This window comes from Thalassophryne amazonica, chromosome 8 (genome assembly GCF_902500255.1).
Source record: "Thalassophryne amazonica chromosome 8, fThaAma1.1, whole genome shotgun sequence".
Taxonomy (NCBI): domain Eukaryota; kingdom Metazoa; phylum Chordata; class Actinopteri; order Batrachoidiformes; family Batrachoididae; genus Thalassophryne; species Thalassophryne amazonica.
In genome coordinates this window covers 97,609,635-97,626,764 of record NC_047110.1, presented here as the reverse complement: position 1 = coordinate 97,626,764, position 17,130 = coordinate 97,609,635, and the positions used below count along the sequence as shown (strand labels likewise).

General features: G+C 40.6%; 2 protein-coding genes across 2 annotated transcripts in view; one reads left to right on the top strand and one right to left on the bottom strand.

Moving 5' to 3' along the window:
- The window catches only part of LOC117516148 (tubulin alpha-1C chain-like), a 43,010-nt gene extending 27,983 nt beyond the window's left edge, over positions 1–15,027 (top strand). Inside the window, exons 5-6 of the mRNA XM_034177051.1 lie at positions 2,658–2,664; positions 15,017–15,027. The gene's annotated coding sequence lies outside the window, so the exon portion shown is untranslated. The remainder of the gene's footprint in view (positions 1–2,657; positions 2,665–15,016) is intronic.
- Positions 1–17,130, bottom strand: part of dyrk4 (dual-specificity tyrosine-(Y)-phosphorylation regulated kinase 4) — a 45,559-nt gene that overhangs the window by 4,200 nt on the left and 24,229 nt on the right. The window contains 4 exon segments of the mRNA XM_034177058.1: positions 1,868–2,040; positions 3,633–3,714; positions 5,030–5,168; positions 10,222–10,362. Of these exon segments, the coding sequence (XP_034032949.1) occupies positions 1,868–2,040; positions 3,633–3,714; positions 5,030–5,168; positions 10,222–10,362 (535 nt within the window).

Sequence of the window (17,130 nt, the reverse complement as noted above, 5' to 3'; positions counted from 1 at the left end):
TTTAACATCAATGACAGCTTGGAGTCTTTTGTGGACGAGGCTCTCTGATGGTAAAGCTGCCACTGAATATGTTTCGGACATTATTTACATCAATTACAAACAAATACAAACAATATGGCACTCTATGGTAAATCTGCATGGAGTAGACAGTTCTCAAAAACTGAGTGACTGTGCAAGAATGAGAAGAGTGAAGAAAGCCACCAAGACACCCAGATAACCCAGAAGAAGTTATAGGCTTATGTGGCTGTGATTGGAGAAATTGTGCACAGTGCAAGCTTTGCATTTTGTATCACCAGTTATCCATCTTCATGATGAAGTGGTATAGAGGAGGATTTTCTTAAAAAGAAGACCTGAAAGTTCAGCTACAAATTGCCAGAAGGTACATCTGAGATGCAAGTCGAGATTTGATCTGTTTTGGTGAAAGAAAATCCTTCTCTGCTCTACTCCACTATGAAGCTAAGAGTAGTGATGCAAAATGCAAAGCTTGCACTGTGCACAATTTCTCCAATCACAGCCACATTAGCCCATAACTTCTACTGCGTTGTCTGGGTGTCTTGGTGGCTTTCCTCACTCTTCTCCTTCTTGCACAGTCACTCAGTTTCTGAGAACTGTCTACTCCATGCAGATTTACAATAAAGTGCCATACTGTTTGTATTTCTTTGTAATTAATGTAAATCAAGTCCAAGACATATTCAGTGGCAGCTTTACCATCAGAGAGCCTCGTCCAAAACTACCACAAAAGACTTCAAGCTGTCATTGATGTTCAAGGGGGCAACACACGATATTAAGAACAGGGGTATGTAAACTTTTGATTAGGGTCATTTGGGTAGTTTCTGTTGTCATTATGATTTCAAAAGAGTAAACACAGTTGTTTAACAATAAATGGCTTCACCCAACCACTTACCATGAGTAAAAAAAAGTTTTTGTGTTATCATTCATATTCTCTGAAAAATGGCCAAAAAAACTAAACTTTGCCAGGGTATGTAAACTTTTGAGCACGACTCTAACTGCTTAAGGTTTTCTTTTAAAATCTTCACATATCCTTCTTTCTTCATGTTTCCTTCCACCTTGAAGAGATTCCCAGTTCCAGACACACTGAAGCATTTCCACATCATAAAACTCCCACTGCTGTGTTTCACTGTGGCACCGGTGTTCTTTGGGTTGGACACCTCTCCCTTCTTTTTTCACACATAAACAGCATCTCTGTGGCCAAAGAGCTCTAGTTTCATGTCATCTGACCAAAGGACACACTTCCAGTATGCACAATCTTTCTACAGGTTGTCCTTAGCATACTTCAGTCTGGCTTGAAGGCATCTCTTCGGCAGAAGTGGAGTTTTTCTTGATCTTCAACCTCTCAGTCCACTCCTGTCCAGGGCTCTAGTGAGTGTCTTCTTTGAGACTACAGTTCCAGACTTGGCTAAAGTCATTCACTAGCCACACAGCTCTGACTAGTTTTCTTTCCAGAGTCTTTGAAATCTTTTGCTTCTGTTGGAAAAGTTCTTACGCGTTATTATTTTTCATTATTATCATGATGGGAGAATGTGGAGTTTTCTTTTAATTGATATCATTGTATGCTGAATATATATTGTTCTAACTTTACATAAGTGTGACCACTTAATGCTGAGGGTTTTCATGTGAAAAGACAAAATGCAGCTCTCCTCAAGGAATAAGATAAGAGAAGGCCACTCTCCCCCATTTGTTTCTCTTAGCCAACCTTGGGTTAGATCAGTCTGGCAGCTGTATTGGAAATGTGGGGAGGGTTATGGGTTATGACTGGTGAAATTGTTGCTAGGACCCCCCCATCCAAGGAAAAACTTCATCTCCTTGATAACTCTGACAAAGGTTCTAGTTCTTGCCTACATCGTACCTCCATCATGCACGCTATCTGCTCCACTTCACTCTCCCCAGGAAAGAGGGGATAGCCCGTGTATAGTTCAGCCAGAATGCAGCCCAGACTCCACATGTCAATGGCCATACTATAGGGGTGACCCAGGATGACCTCTGGAGAGCGGTAGAAGCGGCTCTGGATGTAGGTATAAACTAAAGGGGGTGGGCACAGAGGACACACAACGAGTCATATTCATTAGAACAAACTTGTCCAGATGTGGGTACCGATGTGTGTTAAAGCAGACTAATACAACCCCTGGCAAAAATTATGGAATCACCGGCCTCGGATGATGTTCATTCAGTTGTTTAATTTTGTAGAAAAAAAGCAGATCACAGACATGACACAAAACTAAAGTCATTTCAAATGGCAACTTTCTGGCTTTAAGAAACATTATAAGAAATCAAGAAAAAAAAAAGATTGTGGCAGTCAGTAACGGTTACTTTTTTAGACCAAGCAGAGGAAAAAAAATGGAATCACTCAATTCTGAGGAATAAATTATGGAATCACCCTGTAAATTTTCATCCCCCAAACTAACACCTGCATCAAATCACATCTGCTCATTGACATTGACCCTATGTGTCTTTTTGCAAGGAATGTTTTCACAGTTTTTGCTCTATGGCAAGATGCATTATCATCTTGAAAAAATGATTTAATCATCCCCAAACATCCTTTCAATTGTCCAAAATATCAACGTAAACTTGTGCATTTATTGATGATGTAATGACAGCCATCTCCCCAGTGCCTTTACCTGACATGCAGCCCCATATCATCAATGACTGTGGAAATTTACATGTTCTCTTCAGGCAGTCATCTTTATAAATCTCATTGGAACGGCACCAAACAAAAGTTCCAGCATCATCACCTTGCCCAATGCAGATTCGAGATTTATCACTGAATATGACTTTCATCCAGTCATCCACAGTCCACGATTGCTTTTCCTTAGCCCATTGTAACCTTGTTTTTTTCTGTTTAGGTGTTAATGATGGCTTTTGTTTAGCTTTTCTGTATGTAAATCCAATTTCCTTTAGGCGGTTTCTTACAGTTCGGTGACAGACGTTGACTCCAGTTTCCTCCCATTCGTTCCTCATTTGTTTTGTTGTGCATTTTTCGATTTTTGAGACATATTGCTTTAGGTTTTCTGTCTTGATGCTTTGATGTCTTCCTTGGTCTTTAACAACCTTCCCATATTGTTTGTATTTGGTCCAGAGTTTAGACACAGCTGACTGTGAACAACCAACATCTTTTGCAACATTGCGTGATGATTTACTCTCTTTTAAGAGTTTGATAATCCTCTCCTTTGTTTCAATTGACATCTCTCGTGTTGGAGCCATGATTCATGTCAGTCCACTTGGTGCAACAGCTCTCCAAGGTGTGTTCACCTCCTTTTTAGATGCAGACTAACGAGCAGATCTGATATGATGCAGGTGTTAGTTCGGGGATGAAAATTTACAGGGTGATTCCATAATTTTTTCCTCAGAATTGAGTGATTCCATATTTTTTTCCTCTGCTTGGTCTAAAAAGTAACCGTTACTGACTGCCACAATCTTTTTTCTTGATTTCTTATAGTGTTTCTTAAAGCCAGAAAGTTGCCATTTGAAATGACTTTAGTTTTGTGTCATGTCTGTGATCTGCTTTTTTTTCTACAAAATTAAACAACTGAACGAACATCCTCCGAGGCCGGTGATTCCATAATTTTTGCCAGGGGTTGTAAATGTTGGTACACTGATTTGAGTGACTCACTCACCCCTCTGCTGCTCATAACAGCTGGACCCAAAGTCCACCACCTTGATGTTTCCGGGTCCTTTTTGAGACAAAAGGATGTTTTCCTGTTCAGGGGTGCAACCAAAAATCACACTGCACATTAATGGGACAGTATCAGAATTCTACACAAGGTGGAGCAACAGCCCCAAACATGTTCTGGGGAACTTTTCACATGTTAAAAGTAAAAACAAGTCGATCTTTCTGAGAGTCAGTGCAGCACTACTACTACTACTACTACTACCAATAATAACAAAAAAAATAAATAAATAAAACTGTTCTATATGTTATAGTTTTCTAAAGCAAAAGGCAAGCACAGTATTTGTATTTTTTTTGTTAGACAATAAATGATTTAAAAAATTGCCTTTAGTACACACAATTTCACAAATGAACACCAATAATCAGCTTATGTGTACAGTACATAAACAGGAAAGAATCAAAATCAATATCATTACTCTAAAGTATATGTAGATCTTTAATTTAAAATAATCTAATTGTGTATGTTGACGTATTCATCATGATCATTAATCTATGTTGTGGTAGGATTAAAGGCCTAATTATACAAGGGTCTTAAACAAGAGTGATTTCAAAATAATCTAAATGACATTATTTACATCATGTAAAACTTGTTTGTTTTGTTTTGTTTGTTTTTCTTTGTTTGTTAAGAAACAAAAACAAAACAGCGATCTTCAGGTTTAATGGCAGATGTATTTATACATAGAAGCTTAAAAATTAGTGATTTGCAAAGTCTCTCTTCAGTTTTTCATAGTTTACTCATTCCTGTGATTTGCTATTTGTTTTTTGTTGTTTGACTTAGCACACTGGTTCCCAACGTGGGGTCGGAGCCGTGTGGGGGGTAAAAAATATCACAGTGAGTGAGGTTTTGGTTGCTCTAAGGTAATTTAAAAGATCACTGTTTTTGTATGGTTGAACTAATGAGAAAGGCCACAGAAATGATAATTAAAGTTCCATATGTGCTGAAGTTGACCTATAGTAAACTGGCAGCCTGTCCAGTGTGAGCTCTGCCTCTCGCCCAGAGACTGCTGGGCTACACAGTAAATTTTGCAGAGTAAAATATACTCTGCCAGGATAACCTTTGGTCCCAGTCCAAATAGAGTTAAATATACTCTATCACAGTGCTAAATCAGTTCTATCACAGGGTAAAATCAACTCTATCATGCTGTGAATGACTCTTATTGGGGTTGAAAAATGTGATTTGACAACATGGTAGAGCTGATTTCACTCTATAATAGGCTATGTAGGCTTCTTTAGTGATGTGTAAGCATACGTGTGGACTCTGGGAGTTTAGCCTTTCATAAATACAAACGGGAGAACTATGGACAGATCAAGCAGGTAGACATGATAAATGGTGTCAAGCAATACCGGCTTAAGGTCACAGTGGATTATCTTCTCCCTGTGCAACATCTGCAGACACCTGAGAAGAGCATGGGCGAAGCGACGGATCAGAGCTAGGCTGAAGCCTTGAAAGTTGTTTTTTTTAAGGAGCTCGTACAAGTTCACCCTGTGAAAAGAAACAAAATGTGACAAGTGGGTTTATTCATTAGGCTGATAAAAACAAATACAAAACACAATCCTCACAATCAAGTTGATACACAGATTTTGTTTTTTTAATATTACATATATACTATGTTAACTATAGATGCTGTGCTGATTGTTGCTTTTAAATATAGCAGGAGGTGGTAAAATCACAAGTCAGAATTTCAATACATCCACTTGGGAAATGATTCACAATATTAATACCAGCATTTGGCATCAAAATTAATCCTATATCTTGAAAATAACCCCCCACCCCTTGAACGTAACAAAGTATGGTCTATTTTCAATTATCTGGCTATTCCGCTATGTGTAAAGTTTGTCCATGCTCTTCAAAAACTTTATAAACACAATTCTTTCACAAAGGTTTTATTTCAGTAACACTGTGTGAATAACAGAACTTAGGAGGAGGCCATGCTCTTCAAAAACTTTAAAAACATAAACCATTGTCAAAGGTTTTATTTCAGTAACACTGTAGAACTTAGGAGGAGGCCATGCTCTTCAAAAACTTTAAAAACATAAACCATTGTTAAAGGTTTTATCAAATTCTTTAGCCTGAGATCTTGTTTTTGGCTTGGCCATGACACTTGATTTACTACAACTTGCCATGCTGTGACTTGAAATTGCATGTGTAATTACATGATCACTGTAATAATATCAGTACTTATGAAGCTTTTGTGACTTCTCTAAAACAAGTACTACCAAGTCAGGAGCATTATATATCATAAACTTGAATGATGTGTTCAATGCAGGGTTCATCAAAACTAATCATGAAGTCAAAACAATTACATTCTAATATTTCGAAAGATGTTAAAATTACAGTATATATTGCAGTTTTCTTTTTGCATGGGGTGGGGAGGGTTTTTCTGTCATGGTAGACACCCACTTCCTATATGAAATATCTCCCAAATTACACAACGCACAATCTCTGAAGTGGATGTAAGCATATTTGAAAAAATATTTTCTACCATTACCACCTCCTGCTATTAAATATGAAATTTCATATTCATGCACATTTCTGAACTGTCCAGGAGGTGGCAGTGCTCAGCAGGTGGCACCACAGCACAATGTGTTCCTTTTAAGCTTTTCAGGTGGACTCCATTACAGTTTTTTGAATTTACAAGCAATTTTAAGCAACACTGACAGATTTGGTATCATCACATGCTCTACTAACTCACTCATCTTCAACCTCTTAGTCCAATTAAGGGTCGCGGGGGGCTGGAGCCTATCATAGCAGGCACAGAGCGCGAGGTGGGGTACACTCTGGACAGGACGCCAGTCTGTCGCAGATCACATGTTCTACCCAATGGTTATTTGCACTTTTATTTTCCCATTCATTGCTTTTTTGACTGATCTGGTCCATCAAAGATGACCTGATTTTAATCAGTTTGTGGTCATTATATGCCCTTTTAGGTTGGACGCGTGCATGATAGAGATATAAATAGTGATTGCATTTATTAGTTTTTTAGTTATTGTCTACACAAGCTGACTAGGATGGACTAACCCACCTAACCACTCATCAACATTTTTGCTGTACATTTCCAACTCTGTTACCGGAGCAGGAAATACAAGTTGAGTTGTATTCCCTATGATGGGTATAAGTCTGTTTTTTTTGTTGTTGTTGTTTTTTTGACGTCCTGTGATTTCGACTCTGCTACTGCAAAATTACACATTTGTTGGTAACAAAAATAATTGTAATAACTATTTATATAGAACTTTCCCAGGAATCAAAGCATGAAACAAAATAAACTCCAATAATAAAAGAATAAATGTCAATAATAAGTACACACTCTATACAACAATACACAAAGGTCCAAATTAAAGAGATGATAATGCAAAAAAAGTGTGATCTATACTGCAGGGCAACATATAATCTGGTGCGACTTATAGTCTGGAAAATACGGTAGCTGGTCTGTGAGAGTGTCCACAAAACTTCCATTGTACCTCTGTAAAACTACTGCATACTCAGATCTGAAATTCTGGGTTCTGGTAGATACAGGTGACCAGTGAAACTCCTCATTTGGGACATGCTGACATGTTCTAACATGCACGATAACATAAAATAAAGACACAGGACTATCAATTTGCTTGTGAAGCCTTGTTGTTAACGGCAGGGTCCTGGTGACCACTAGAGGACACTGTTGCTTGTGAAACAGACCAAACTAATTAAAGAATTCCTTACATTAAAAAGGGTGCAACATGAATCGGATGTACATGTTCCTCAAATCAACATTCTGAAAATAGAAGTGCACTACGTGTGCCGTCATTTTACACCTTGTATTTACTGCAATAAAACATCCACTAACTACTCAGTCAGTTTGTAGTTGAAAATTTGTGCTTTTGTCCACGTGGGACAGCGTGCAGGCTCCGATCATGAAAAACATAAACTTCTCAAGGCTGTGTAACTGAAGCCATCACACTATGATACAAGAATTGGAACAAGATAAGGCCCTAATGAAGGCCTTAACTAAAGAATTCAGTGACTGTAACGTAAGACAAGGTGGTAGTCCAAGACGTCCTCTAAAGGTCAGTCAGTCTGAGTGTTACACAAAACTATCTTGCCTCAAACAGATATCGGTGTCCATCCACTCTAAAACAGAATTTAATGTGCACGGGGGTGAGCACGTAACTCCTGAATGTCTGGAATCCCTCAAGAATAACTATACACTGTCAAACCAAACACTCCATTTTAATACAATAATTAAGTTAATGTAACTCAAACTTATAGTCAAAAGTTATAGTCACTCATCTCCATTAATTAAACTAACTCAAAAATAAATTGTTGTTATAACAACTCAGTTCCTTTAAGTGTATTTAAAATTTGAGGGTATTTAAGTGTTGGTGATGTATTTCCACTGTATTCCATTCACTCATTTTAATTGAGTTTATACCATAATGAAAAACTGCAAATTTTGTTCATGGGCTGCCATCCATCCATCCATTTTCTTCCGCTTCATCTGGGGTCAGGTCGGGGGAGCAGCAGCTCAAGCAAAGCTGCCCAGACCTCCTGATCCACACACACCTCCCCCAGTTCCTCCGGGGGAACCCCGAGGCTTTCCCAAGCCAGCTGAGAGACGTAGACCCTCCAGCGTGTCCTGGGTCTTCTCCGGGGCCTCCTCCCAATGGGATGTGCCCAGAACACCTCTCCAGTGAGGTGTCCAAGGGGCATCCAGGAAAGATGCCCAAGCCACCTCAGCTGGCTCCTTTCGACGTGGAGGAGCAGCGGCTCGACTCCGAACTCCTCCCGAGTGACTGAGCTCCTCACCCTATCTCTAAGGGAGCGCCCAGCCACCCTGCGGAGGAAACTCATCTTGGCCGCTTGTACTCACGATCTTGTTCTTTCGGTCATGAGCCAAACCTCATGAACATAGATGAGGGTCGGAACGTAGATTGATCAGTAAATCGAGAGCTTTGCCCCCCTGCTCAGCTCTCTCTTCACCACGACGGTCCGATACAGCGACCGCATCACTGTAGACACTGCACCGATCCGTCTGTCGATCTCACACTCTATCCGCCCCTCACTCGTGAACAAGACCCCGAGATACTTAAACTCCTCCACTTGAGGCAAGTGGACCCCCTCTACACCCTGGCTCCACCTAGTAATTCTGTTAATAAAGGTAATGAACAGAACCGGTGACAAAGGGCAGCCCTGGCGGACGCCAACGTGCACTGGAAACAGGTTTGACTTACTACCGGCAATGCAAACCAAGCTCCTGCTGTGGTCGTACAGGGACCGGATAGCCCTTAGCAAAGGACCCCGGACCCCGTACTCCTGGAGCACTCCCCCACAGGGTGCCTCGAGGGACACGGTCGAACGCCTTCTCCAGATCCACAAAACACATGTGGACTGGTCGGGCGAACTCCCATTAACCCTCAAGCATCCGATGGAGGGTGTAGAGCTGGTCCAGTGTGCTGCGACCAGGACGAAAACCACACTGCTCCTCCTGAATCCGAGGTTTGACTATCGGTCGAATTCTCCTCTCCAGTACTCTGGAATAGACCTTACCGGGGAGGCTGAGGAGTGTGATCCCCCTGTAGTTAGAACACTCCCTCCAGTCCCCCTTCTTAAACAGAGGGCCCACCACCCTGGTTGCCAATCCAGAGGCACTGTCCCCGACCGCTACACATTGTTGCAGAGGTGTGTCAACCAAGACAGTGCCACAACATCCAGAGACTTAAGGTACTCTTGACGGATTTCATCCACCCCAGGAGCCATGCCACCACGGAGCTTACTGACCACCTCGGTGACTTCGGCCTGGGTGATGGATGAGTCCACCTCTGAGTCCCCAGTCTCTGCTTCCTCTACGGAAGACGTGACGATGGGATTGAGGAGATCCTCAAAGTATTCCTTCCACCGCCCGACAACATCCCCAGTGAGGGTCAACAGCTCCCCACCCGCACTGTAGACAGTGTTGGTGGAGAGCTGCTTCCGCCTCCTGAGGTGTCGGACAGTTTGCCAGAATTTCTTCGAGGCCGACCGATAGTCCTCCCCCATGGCCTCCCCGAACTCCTCCCAGACCCGAGCATTTTTCATTCTGTTGTAGTCCTTATATATATATATTAGAAAGCAGATTACTGTCAACAAGTAAATCAAAGAATGCATCCAAAAATGTAATCCAAAATATAATGCAAATTTTTTAGGCAGAAATTTGTCACTTTTTAATTGAAAAACATAAACTACATTTACATAAGTTTAATTAATTAGAAATTGTTAAGGTACTAAAACTTTAACAATTACATTTTTGAAAATCATTTCATTTAAGTTGGCATACTCAAATGGCTGAAGGCAATCGGTTTCCTCAAATGGTTTGAATTCAACTAACTCATTGGGTTTTACAGTGTAAGACCAGGTGGTCTGTGCTGCTGCTGGGCCTGGGGAAGGGTGTCTAACCTTGACAACCATTGATTCGGAGATCAGTTATTCAATACTGCCTTTGTAGTTTCCCTGAAGGCTATTTTCAGGGTGTGCTTCCGTGTGTGAGAGCGTGAATGCAAACCAGAATGTGGTTCTTCCTGCTTACCCAAGAAGCTCAAAGGAGATGCAAAGGTGATTCCTGAAGTAAAAGTGCTCTTTCATGTGGATGACGTTGTGGAGGTTGTCTTTGTCTTTCCTCTTTATTACATCCAGGATTTTTAGCTCGACCAGAGCTTGGTGATGGAACCTACAAACAAAATTACAGGTTGAAATTTAAATGCTAAAACAGAAATCACACAATTTAGACAATTTAAAGACCTAGAATGAGTGGAATTGGGTGCTTCTGTAGAAATACAAAAGAATGTTTCATGTAGTCAATGATAAGTGCTGTAAGTAGGTACTTTTGATATTTTCATTGAATTTTGGCTGAATTTGTTTCTCAAAAACAAAACAGAAGTTATAAAAAAGACAAACTATGAGTTCATTTGTTTGCATCATTTCGCAGCAAAGTAAAGTAGTTAGCAAAAAGCAATCTTTGTCATTTCTAGAGTGTCAGTGTTTTAGGTGTTTGGGCTGCCAGTGCACACGCATCATGCCACGCCTGCTCTCCGCCTCCCAGCAACTGCAGTTTAAAAAACATTCACACCTATATTGTATCATCAATTATTTACTATTTTAAAGATTGATTGTTCATGCTGTCTCTCACTGCATCGCTGTATGTCTGTCTGGCACAGTTTCTGATCCAACACTGTTGCGCTTCTGCAAATGGCCATCAATTCTGGAAGAGCACTGCATGCTTCGACAGTTGGAATGAGGCTCTAAGATGATATGTCAGCTGCCTAGCAACATCACACATCACGTTGTCTTAAATGGTATTTGTCTGAAATGCACAGAAAGTGTTGAAATCTGTAAATGTACAGATTTACACACAATAGGTTTGCACACTTCTGGAAGTTTTGCATAGTATTGCAATTCCAGCATGGACTGGGACCAGTTCCAGATGTGGACCAATTGTGATATTGCACGAAACACACCGGTGGACTCAGTGTCAGCCCTGGATTCAGTTCAGGCTCTTTTCGGTTCTGTTTATTAGAATTCTGCACGTGTCTTCACCTGTCTGATACGTTGTCACTTGGATTGTTTAGCTTTGGTTGGATTTTGTTGTCCTGTTTCTGTACTCTGCTTTTTAAAATGGACTTTATTTTTGAAACAGACGTTTGGTTCTGTCAATTCAATTTTCAATTTATTTTCATTTATACAGCACCTCAAGGCGACACACAAGTAAGGTCTAACCTTACCAACCCCCAGAGCAGCAGTGGTAAGGAAAAACTCCCTCTGAGGAAGAAACCTCAAGCAGACTAGACTCAAAGGGGTGACCCTCTGCTTGGGCCATGCTACAGACACAAATTACAGAACAATTCATAAAACGAATATACAGGAAATGCTATTGGTGCACAGGGCAGGAGGGTCGCCAGCACAAAAACTCCCATCTCTGGATGGAGCTGCACCTTAAACAGAGAGAAAAAAACTGAATCAGGCATCAGAAAGACACAAAATACAGTATAATTTGCCAGCATTAAATAACAATGAAAACAGGATACTAGGTGATCCTTAGTATCCTAACACGATACACAAAATGAATTCATGACCCCGTTACAATCCTTAGCCCTAAGCTTCACTAAAAGACCCAGAATTTAGGTAAAGTTGAGGCCATGGCAGGCTCAGTTTCCTAATAAATGAATTAAAAGAGTAAAAAGCACAGAACTATACTATGCCAGTATGCTAGCCATATGAAAGAGAAAATAAGTGCGTCTTAAGTTTTCACAGAATCTGACTGTTTTATTGATGCAGGGAGATCATTCCATAGAACAGGGGCATGATAAGAGAAAGCTCTATGACCCGCAGACTTCTTATTCACCACAGGGACACAAAGTAGTCCTGCACCCTAAGAATGCAAAGCCCGGGCCGGTACGTAAGGTTTAATTAGATCAGCTAGGTAGGGAGATGCGAGTCCGTGAACAATTTTATAGACTAGCAGCAGAACCTTAAAATCTGATCTCACTGGGACAGGAAACCAGTGAAGGGATGCCAAAAATGGGTGTAATGTGGTCGAACTTTCTGCTTCATGTCAAAAGTCTGGCTGCAGCATATTGAACCAATTTGAGAGCCCTAATGCTGGACTGCGGTAAACCAGAAAATAGAACATTGCAGTAGTCCAATCTAGAAGAGATAAACGCATGGATCAGGGTCTCAGCATCAGCCATAGAGAGGATGGGATGAATCTTTGCTATATTTCGCAGGTGGAAGAAAGCAGTCCTTGTAATATTTCTAATGTGGAGGTCAAAGGACAATATAGGATCAAAAATTAACCCAAGGTTCCTCACTTTGTTAGTGTGATGTATAACACACAGGCCTAGCCTAAGCATTAACTGGTCAAATTGATGCCGATGTCTCACTGGACCAAGAACTATCATTTCAGTCTTATCAGAGTTTAAAAGTAGGAAGTTTCTAGACATCCAACTTCTCACTGATGCAAGGCAATCTTCTAAGGATTTTATGTGAATGAGATTACCAGCAGTTATCGGCATGTATAACTGAGTATCATCAGCATAGCAGTGAAAGGTAACCCCAAAACGCCGCAATATGTGCCTAAGGGGTGCTATATAAAGGGAGAAAATCAGGGGGCCTAAGACGTACCCCTGTGGAACCCCAAATTTCATGTCACTAAGGTTAGAAGTAGTGTTACTGTACAAAACACAGTGAGAACGACTGGTCAAGTATGACGTCAACCATGCAAGGGCACTCCCAGTAATTCCAAAGTGATTTTCCAGCCTATCAAGTAGAATATGATGATCCACTGTATCAAATGCAGCACTGAGATCTAACAGCAACAGAACCATAGCGGTGTCCGAATCAAATGTAAGCAGAAGATTATTCACCACTTTAGTGAGAGCCGTCTCTGTGGAATGATATTTTCTAAGAGCAGACTAGTGCTCAAAGATTATTCTCAGTAAGATAGTCTACGAGCTGCCGTGACACCACTTTTTCCAGAATTTTAGAGCAAAATGATAGATTTGACATCGGCCGATAGTTTTTCAATACACTAGGGTCAAGATTAGGTTTCTTAAGTAATGGTTTAATCACTGCAGATTTGAAACATTTAGGAACAGATCCAGAAGTTAAAGTAAGATTAAAAATTTCCAGCACAGTCGGCCCAAGAGTCGGCCACAAGTCCTTAAACAGTTTTGTTTGTATAGGATCAAATAAACAGGCTGTGCTTTTTGTTGACGTTATGAGTTTCGTCAGCATGCCTACTGAGATACTCTCAAATTCTATAAATCTTGGTAATACCTCAGTAATGGCGCTCACCTCAATAGCAGGGTGTAGTGGCTGGGTTGAGGCATGCTGGGATATGTTTAATCTAATGTCTTCTATTTTATTCTCAAAGTAATCCAGGAAATCTTGGGCTGTAAAAGGATAGCGAACTACAGGTGGTTGTCCATGAATAAGTGTTGCCACCATGTCGAACAAGAACTTTAAGTTATGCTTGTTTTTGTTGATCAAGTCAGAGTAATAGGTCCGCTTTGTAGCCAGTAATGCATGCTTATAGTCTAAGATAGCGTCACGCCACACAAGGTGGAATACTTCTAATTTTGAACTACGACATTTCCATTCTAGATCTCTAGCCTTATGCTTGAGGTCACGCTGGTAATCACTGAACCAAGGTGACTGTGTTTTGGGGGAGCGCGGTTTTAACACAGGTGGCGCAATCATGTCGAGTGCAGTTTTGAGCACTGATTTTAAACTATCCACAAGACTGTCTACTGATTGGGTATTTGCCAAATGTGAAGCTAAGACATGAGGCAGTTTAGCTTCGAGTTCAGTCTTAGTTGAGGAGCTGATGCATCGCCGTAGTGATATATAAGGTTGTTGTTCCACTAAAGACAGCAGCGAAACTGTAAACTTAATAAGTGAGTGATCAGAGACCACTGATGTAAGAGGCATGATGTCAATATTTGTGACAGCAATACCACGTGTGAGAACCAAATCCAGGGTATTTCCACTAATGTGCGTCGAGTCTCGAATGCAATGCTGAAATCCTAATGCATCCACAATTTCCATAAATGATTTGCAGAGGGGATCAGAAGGCTTATTTATATGAATGTTAAAGTCACCAATTATCAGAATGTTATCTGCTCTAGTTGACAAGTTAGAGATGAACGCACCAAATTCATCTAAGAATTCAGAATATGAGCCAGGAGGCCTATATACAGTGACAAAGTAATACGGCTGATTTTTATTCTTCTGACCTTGCCAATGCGCAATATCCTGAGCAAAGCGGAGAATCAGATACTCAAACGAGCTATGTTTGTGACCCCCAACAGCTAATAAGCTAAACCTTCGCATCATGAAGGATGTGACTAAATGCTGGTGAGCAGGCCTCATTTAAGGGGAGGACAGCTGTAGGTCTCTTTATGTCTTATGTTTTCTCGCTTTATGTTTCCCGCTTTATCATTGTTGGTTTAATAAAGCGTTAGATCAAGCAAATGCCTTCACTTGCGTCAAGCTTTTGGGTCTCTAGTTTTGGTGTTTAAAATCTGGTTGTGGATATATTAGGACCAGCCCGGTCTCATATTTTTTTTTTCCATGCCCCGTCACGAAAAGCGCCTGCTTTTCGTGACACGTTTTTTTTATTTTGCTATTTACAATCTTCACCTTCTCGTAATTCTAACCATAACCATAGCGTAAGTGTGTACCCTCCCCAAACCTTAACCATGACACTCCCCCAGACCCCCCCTTCATCCCACATTTTGTGCCCTGTCACAAAATGAATTCAATGCCCCCGTTATGAAAAACACCCCATTTTCGTACCTCTCCCACAAACCCATAGATTAATGTACTTTTTGTGACCCAGTCGCATTGAAGTCCTTTGCTAATTTAAATCCTTAGTTTCCCACTATGACATTTTTCACACCTGTGAAAACACCATGCAGTACTTTTGCTCAACATATTTAGATAAATCACTTAATCAGAATTATTTCATACAATGTGGCAGACAATAATGAAAGGATATCCCAGCTGCATTCTCCCAGGAGTACACACATGGCTAAAATATCTGAAGCTATATCTTAACGATGAAGACCCAGTTAACAACAAAACAAAAAAAAAAAAAACTACCTTATCCTTCAAAGAAATTCTCTCTGAACTAAGATCTGGCTGATATGCGAGAAGACACTATCTTGTACCAGAGATATTTCACAAAACATCAAAGTGAAAATGTTGAACAACTCCAGCGTGTCTGTGGGTCCAGTTTGTCTTGCAAGAAAATCAAGACATAAAGGCAAAGTATCTTTTGTAGAATCAATCAATCAATCAATCAATCAATCAATCAATCAATCAATCAATCAATCAATCAATCAATCAATCAATCAATTTATTTATATAGCACCAAATCACAACAAACAGTTGCCCCAAGGCGCTTTATATTGTAAGGCAAGGCCATACAATAATTACGTAAAAACCCCAACGGTCAAAACGACCCCCTGTGAGCAAGCACTTGGCGACAGTGGGAAGGAAAAACTCCCTTTTAACAGGAAGAAACTTCCAGCAGAACCAGGCTCAGGGAGGGGCAGTCTTCTGCTGGGACTGGTTGGGGCTGAGGGAGAGAACCAGGAAAAAGACATGCTGTGGAGGGGAGCAGAGATCAATCACTAATGATTAAATGCAGAGTGGTGCATACAGAGCAAAAACAGAAAGAAACACTCAGTGCATCATGGGAACCCCCCAGCAGTCTAAGTCTATAGCAGCATAACTAAGGGATGGTTCAGGGTCACCTGATCCAGCCCTAACTATAAGCTTTAGCAAAAAGGAAAGTTTTAAGCCTAATCTTAAAAGTAGAGAGGGTGTCTGTCTCCCTGATCTCAATTGGGAGCTGGTTCCACAGGAGAGGAGCCTGAAAGCTGAAGGCTCTGCCTCCCATTCTACTCTTACAAACCCTAGGAACTACAAGTAAGCCTGCAGTCTGAGAGCGAAGCGCACTATTGGGGTGATATGGTACTACGAGGTCCCTAAGATAAGATGGGACCTGATTATTGAAAACCTTATAAGTAAGAAGAAGAATTTTAAATTCTATTCTAGAATTAACATGAAGCCAATGAAGAGAGGCCAATATGGGTGAGATATGCTCTCTCCTTCTAGTCCCTGTCAGTACTCTAGCTGCAGCATTTTGAATTAACTGAAGGCTTTTCAGGGAACTTTTAGGACAGCCTGATAATAATGAATTACAATAGTCCAGCCTAGAGGAAATAAATGCATGAATTAGTTTTTCAGCATCACTCTGAGACAAGACCTTTCTAATTTTAGAGATATTGCGTAAATGCAAAAAAGCAGTCTTACATATTTGTTTAATATGCGCTTTGAATGACATATCCTGATTAAAAATGACTCCAAGATTTCTCACAGTATTTCTAGAGGTCAGGGTAATGACATCCAGAATAAGGATCTGGTTAGACACCATGTTTCTAAGATTTGTGGGGCCAAGTACAATAACTTCAGTTTTATCTGAGTTTAAAAGCAGGAAATTAGAGGTCATCCATGTCTTTATGTCTGTAAGACAATCCTGCAGTTTAGCTAATTGGTGTGTGTCCTCTGGCTTCATGGATAGATAAAGCTGGGAATCATCTGCGTAACAATGAAAATTTAAACAATGCCGTCTAATAATACTGCCTAAGGGAAGCATGTATAAAGTGAATAAAATTGGTCCTAGCACAGAACCTTGTGGAACTCCATAATTAACCTTAGTCTGTGAAGAAGATTCCCCATTTACATGAACAAATTGTAATCTATTAGATAAATATGATTCAAACCACCGCAGCGCAGTGCCTTTAATACCTATGGCATGCTCTAATCTCTGTAATAAAATTTTATGGTCAACAGTATCAAAGCAGCACTGAGGTCTAACAGAACAAGCACAGAGATGAGTCCACTGTCTGAGGCCATAAGAAGATAATTTGTA